Genomic DNA, 6690 nt, shown 5'->3' with positions numbered 1-6690 from the left:
AGGTGTCGATGGAAATTACAAACAGCACGCTTTTTAAATCGGAATTTTGTGAGCCCATTAGATAGAGCGGTCCTAAGTTAGTGTAGTGCGTTATTCGTTTTATCTATATGTATTAACAGAAATAGTGAAACACAAAGAATAATCAGTACTCCAGCAGCGACTGCATAACAGTAGCAGTCAGTGCAGGCCAGAATGGTGCTATCGCCGCTGGAACATTAGTTATTCTTCGTGTTTTACTAGCTGTATCGAATGGGCACGTAGAATTCCGTTTTAAAAACCATTTTGTTTCTAACGGGAACCAAACCGACGCTTTCCATGGAACCTGGGAGTCGATTAACACGTGATGAGCAGTATATGGTTTAGCTGACTCCAGCCACATGCTGCAAAAAAGAAATTGCAAGTTTATGCCGAAACAGCAGTGAAAATGCGCTTGACGGCTCTTGGGAGAGACGCCCTAACTAAAAAAAAAATTACCAAATGTCACTGAGTTTCGTCGGTTTCTGATACGTGTTTAATGATTGATGCCATTTATAGCTCCTTCAGTGTAATGACGAATAATAAGATAACACTTACACCGTTCTAGAAGCGGATCCTTGCGTAGCTTTCTAACAAGAGCAGACGGAGATAATTTATAGTTGGCTAAGGATTAATTAAAGATTGCACTTCTGTCAGACCGCTTTTTTATCGAGTTGATCTCTGATATGAATTGCATGTTAGCGACATATGAGAGAATAATTAACTTCGTTCTAAGGGAGCAAATTTTGCTTTGCGACTATCGAGATTTGTTTATCACCTTTGCGACAAAATAAGGTGCCAATTTTTGCGGGAGTTATGGAATATTTTCTAGTACGTAATATCTTTGTTGTCCCGTAGGATTTTGAGTAGGGTGTAGGATGTGATTGTGGTGTTGTTGATTCTGTTGTTTGAAAAGTATCATTACTGTCACAACCCAAAATATTAAAAAATGCCCTCCTTTTATAAAATTGAAATCAACAGGACGGAATGGGAAGTGCCAGAACGATACCAGATGCTTACTGCAGTAGGTTCAGGTGCCTATGGCCAAGTTTGGTATGTGCAGAAAAGAACGTTTATACTTTATAGTTTTATCAGTGTCTGTGCAATTAATGAAAGAATACCAGAGCTGAAATTTTCATAACGTTATTTAGGCTATCAAAGCTATTTTATCAGCGTTCAGTTGGCACTTTAGTTTTATTATTACGGCGTCAAATAAAATGTCCAACTTAATGTCTGAGAGCTGTGCAAATTTAAGTTACGAATAATTTCGTCATGCTCAAAGTATATGCATATCATTTCGCAGTTCAACAGTTTGCGTCTTCTCCCCACATTCCATCCCCCTGATCCTCCACTCTCTTTCGGCTCCTGTCACCTCCGCCTCCTTTAACCTTTCCTCGCTGCTTCACACTTTCAGCCTCCCTCCGACCATCATCTCCGTTCTCACATATTTCATTTGCTTCAGAATGTCTACACGCTTTTCAGACACATTTCTTTGTGTGATCTCCAATGTATATCACTTATCTGTGACTGCATCAGGAAGATGATTGACACTCTTGTAATCATGGGGCAGTATCAAAAAAATGGGTGCCCTTCTTGAAAATTCCGGAAACATTTTCGCACTTTAATTGAATTTCACATGAAATAATACATGTACTATGATTGTCAAATTTATGTTGATTTGTTACCATTAATAAGGCATAACATAAAAACCTATCCTTTTAATTAATAGGAGCCTAGATATTTAGTTGTTCCAATATTGCTCATGGCTTTATCAGTGATTCCTTTCCTACAACAATAGCAAAGTTGACATTTTCCAGTCAGTCCTATAAGGCTATCCAAGCAATACAACTGTTATTACTGTAGGAATGTGCAATATTATTATTGCTCCATTTCAGCTTTTCTATTCACAAATGATCAAGTTTAAAGAAAGTTGTTTTGTCCATGATGCAGTAATATTCAATTTTCTACTAGACAACCACTGTGTTATCATACCTCATTTGTATGCGATTGCTAGGTATTTCATTCTGTGATAGCCGGATTTATGGTCACTCTGACTCGATTTAAGTTGTATTTGTTCCATCTTTTGGCAATTTAGGATTGAAACTCAGAATGTCCTTTACTGAAAGAGCTGTTAGTCACAATGAGAAGCCGGCCGTTGTGGCCGAGCGGTTGCAGGTGCTTCAGTCCAGAACCGCGCGACTGCTACGGTCGCAGGTTCGAATCCTGCCTCGGGCATGGATGTGTGTGATGTCCTTAGGTTAGTTAGGTTTAAGTAGTTCTAAGCTCTAGGGGACTGATGACCTCAGATGTTAAGTCCCATAGTGCCCAGAGCCATTTGAACCATTTTCACAATGAGAGTGGAGGTTTAAGTAGTTCTAAGCTCTAGGGGACTGATGACCTCAGGTGTTAAGTCACATAGTGCCCAGAGCCATTTGAACCATTTTCACAATCTGTGTGGATGGTGCTTCATAGTTCATATTATAATATTGTGGTTGCATGTAGCAAAATTATTATGTCTGCACTGTACGTATGGTATCAGAGACCTGGATATGTTAAAATTACACACTCGTGAAACCACTATTTTGATTTTGTCATAACATAACTATTGAGCTACCCCAACTTATATTGAGATATAAAAGAAATCCAATAATTGCATTGGAAATTTATAACTTCCATATTTTGTGGATCAAGAATAGAATTTATTGAGATACGTTTCAAGTGATGTTTTCTAGACTCTGCATTAATGCCCCAGATTTAATTCCAAACCTCTGTGTAGAGTCTCTTGGAGTGAGGGCTTGCAATATTGTTGATAGTGACCCATCCATCAGATGGGGTACTAAGCTTGGCAGCCCCCTTGGTGCTATTCGAGAGGAATATGCTCTGTTACAATGCTGGGTTTCACCCTCTTCATTCTCTGATCATCGTACAGTACAAAAATGACAATACACACACACACACACACACACACACATACATACATATATTACAGTCATCTATGATCAGTAAAGCCTCTCCAATTAGTGGCTTAATCTGCTCTTTGAGGTCTCCCAACCAATCATGCCGCACAACTTTAAGTGAAATTTTCATTTGTTGCTGTGTGTGTACTGTGTGCAGACAGTGGGGAATTCCACTGTCACATATAGGACAGTTGTACAGCATCTTTTTTTTCTTGTCTCTTTTCATAAAACACTTGAGTGTTACTGAATGTGAAAATTATCAAAACAGTGCTGCATATCTAAAGTAGGGCACATTCTTTATTTTTCTTGCTATAAATTACGGTCTTGTACTTTTACATATTCTTGAAGACATGCTCTATACAGATGCCACGTGCAGGACATTGCATGAAATACATGTACATGTAAAGAGTTAGTCAAAAAATTCTGCTAATTGAAAAATACTACTGTAAGAAGACAATTTTTTCTGAGAATATAGAGTTCTCACATCATATAAATGAAATACTGCTAAAATTTATGAGTCCTGGAAATTAGAAAACAATTTACTTCTGTCACATGTATGGACTCTACACACATCTGGTAGGATGCAGGTACGTGATGGGATCAGGTAACTATATCCCAAGACGACACATGTCTAGTGTATGCAGGATGTGAGGTCTACAGATGAAGGAAGTTGTTAGAGTACAGTTTCGAAAACAGTGTCATCAGTCTGACATTTATTTTGTAAAAACGCCGACATAAACAAAATGCAGTATTTAAAATTCACACTTTTTAAGGTTGTTAGTTTCAGTTTAATATGAAGTGAAAGCAGATAATACAGACAGTGACAATTAAATGTATCCTGTGAAGCAGAAGTGTCCATGGTTGTTTACAATTTCTTGTATTGCAATCTTCACAATTCCATTATCATTGCAATAAGTGCAGTCTGGGGGAACTGGCCACTTGAAGGTACTTCAGCCAGCTTTGTGCATAACTGATATCTTGGTCCCTTGGGGATAGTTTTACAAGTCTCTCCAGGATATTTTTGTCCATTGTATGACACAATTACCCGATCTCCAGCTGACCAGCTGTCATGTTGATTGTGCCTGCAGGAGTAAATTACATTGCAATCTAAGGAATATTATTCCTTCTTTATTTATTTCAGTTGCATGAGACTGTAATACTCCTGCAGTTTCAGGAACATTTTTTCCAAGGTTTCTCCTGTTCAGTGTTTTGTTTAATTGTCTCCTGGTCCACATAGAGTATGGTAGTATTTTTGCAAGCTTCAGATGCCACTTTGTAGAAGTCCTTGGCGGACTGGACAGTTGTTGCTTCCTCATCCTGGGCCATGCTCTGCTGGCATACAAGATGCTTTGCATTTCCACCCACTCCATCCACTACATCATTTCCCTGTGAAGTGGTGAAATATTTCCAGGTAAATTTCTTGGAATGCTTTGCAAACAAAAAAATGAAGAAGTCTAACCATGAATTGATTTTTAAATTCTGAGGATGGGCCATCACTTCAAATTACCACCTCTTCAGAATTAGGTTAAAGTTCATTTTGGCAAATAGTATCATACAGTGTATTCATAAAGACAAATATTGTGTCTCTGCCTTTCTGTGCATATTTGAACATATAAGTTTTACATTTTCCCTAGTAGAATGTGACTGCAGTAAATAAAAGAACACTTCTAGTCCACAATGCACTCTGAATCTCATTTTGATACGTGCAGGAGTGTGACATAGCAAAATCTACCTGAGGGACTACTCTCCCACTATGTATTGTTTTATCCCTTTCAAAGACTGCATGCTGTATGTTCACGTTATACAGGATTTTAGGGAATTATGCTATGAGTACTTCAAACAATCCTCCCAAACACCCTTCCTCACAGAGGAGCTGAAACTTCATTTTTTCTCCAGTCTTTCCAAGCTATTTCTTTTTCAGGCTCACTTGGCGCCATAAGTTTACTCCCAGAACTACATGTGGAACATTTATTTTGCCAACAATTAGAATTTAAAATAGAACAACAAAAATGGGACTTTCAAAAGTCATCACTGTAGTGGTATTGCAGACTCTTCAACTTCAGAATGAAATTCTCATGAATTTTACATTAGCATTGGTCAAGATGAGTAGACTTCAGAAGTAGAACATTCAGTGGTTTTGAGGAGCAGAATTTTGAAAAGCCTGTATGTAAATCTGTACTACGCTCTTCCTTAAAGATGTGGAAGTCCTCTCGTCAAAACATTGCCAGATAATACTTCTGCAAAATTTGTTTCTTTCTGTTTAACCAAACACATTTAGCCTCTTTCATCCCTGGACTTGTAATAAAGGGTCGACAGAAGCGTCCGATCCCACGTGTCTGCTTTGACCCGTGACGTAAGGGTGTTGTCGTGTGTGACGTCATGACGGCGCGGAGTTTGGTTTGAGTGTGGCTGTCTCCAGTTCTGTTTTATCTTATTTTATTTACTTTTCTGATCTGTTCGTTCTATCTCGTGAGGGTTTTTTTTTTTTTAATTTAAAAACACTTATTACTTATTTTAATTATCTGTTTCCTCCAATTTCTGTTTTAGTTTATTATATTTATCTTTCTGATCTGTTCGTTCTATCCCGTGAGATTTTTTTTTTTTTTTTTTTTTTTTTTTAAGACAAAAAACACTAATCAGCTACTGAAGCATCTTCTATGGGTTGCAGGGGTTACGACCCCTGGGGAGGTGGGTGGGTATTCATGCATGGCTGTCTTCACTTACACGTTGTAGCTACGCAAGGCATCTAAATTTGTTTATATTTAGTTTGCCCCCCACCCAAAACACCCCATTTCCCGCGCTTGTCCCGTTAGTGTCATTAGGCTTCTTGTGGAAAGTGTGTGTGTTTGTTTTTGTTTCCGCCATATTTGTGACGTCATGGGTCAAAGCAGACGGGCGGGATCGGACGCTTCCGTATTTCCGTAATAAAATATCTGGGCGAAAGAACAACATGGCAACTTGGAATAATCTTTATTGCGATTAGAGGACATTTTCTTGTGCATTTCATTTGCAGGGGTCAGGCCAACTTTCTTCACAAGTCCTTCAACTACAGCTACATTTTTCCAAGGGGATGTAGGAAGTGCCTGGATAGGCTATGATAAAGCCATGCCAAATGTCTGAGGACATCGGTATGATGATATAGTTGGCATTGGGATGTTCAGAAGAATAGCATTCTTCTTTTTCGCCCTCTGAAGGCGCTCTCAAACAAGCTCCTTCTTTTGAAGCTCCTAGAGTTCCATTTCTGTCATACAGTACATTCTTTATGTTTTAATTTTATTTATCTTTTTTATTTCCTTCTTTCTGAAACTGTGGATTTTCTTCTTTGTGGCTACTTCTCATTTTCCTCATTCTGGCTGCACTTGTGAGCATCTTCTTTGGTTGCTCTGCCATTTCTGTCAAAATGTAATCCAAATTGGACTTACGAACATCTTAAAATTAAATTATTTGCCCATGGTAGAAGCTAAATATGGATAGAAAGGAGTAAATTCATACTCTTATAGCATTGTTTAAGTAAAATTAGTATCCTTTACATACATTCATATGCATATGATGTCACATGTGGGACAAAAGTAAAATTAAGATATATATGAACACGTAATTGAACTGTTGTAGTCATATGTCAGTACTTCCACTCTGTCTTAGGAAACAGGGCCAGCCCCTTTTTAAACTTTTTCTCTGGATGCAATTTGAATCATAACCTCATTTTTGTCACATGCGG

The 6690-nt window shown here is 38.2% G+C and overlaps 1 protein-coding gene across 2 annotated transcripts in view; it reads left to right on the top strand.

The window, feature by feature from the left end:
- Nucleotides 1-863: 863 nt before the first annotated feature.
- The window catches only part of LOC126259359 (mitogen-activated protein kinase p38b), a 104177-nt gene continuing 98350 nt past the window's right edge, over nt 864-6690 (top strand). For both annotated transcript variants that reach the window (XM_049956094.1, XM_049956092.1), the window contains exon 1: nt 864-1068. In XM_049956094.1, the coding sequence (XP_049812051.1) occupies nt 965-1068 (104 nt within the window). In that variant the 5' untranslated portion in view covers nt 864-964. The remainder of the gene's footprint in view (nt 1069-6690) is intronic.

This window comes from Schistocerca nitens, chromosome 5, assembly GCF_023898315.1.
Source record: "Schistocerca nitens isolate TAMUIC-IGC-003100 chromosome 5, iqSchNite1.1, whole genome shotgun sequence".
Lineage (NCBI taxonomy): Eukaryota > Metazoa > Arthropoda > Insecta > Orthoptera > Acrididae > Schistocerca > Schistocerca nitens.
This window is presented reverse-complemented; position numbering and strand designations above follow the sequence as displayed.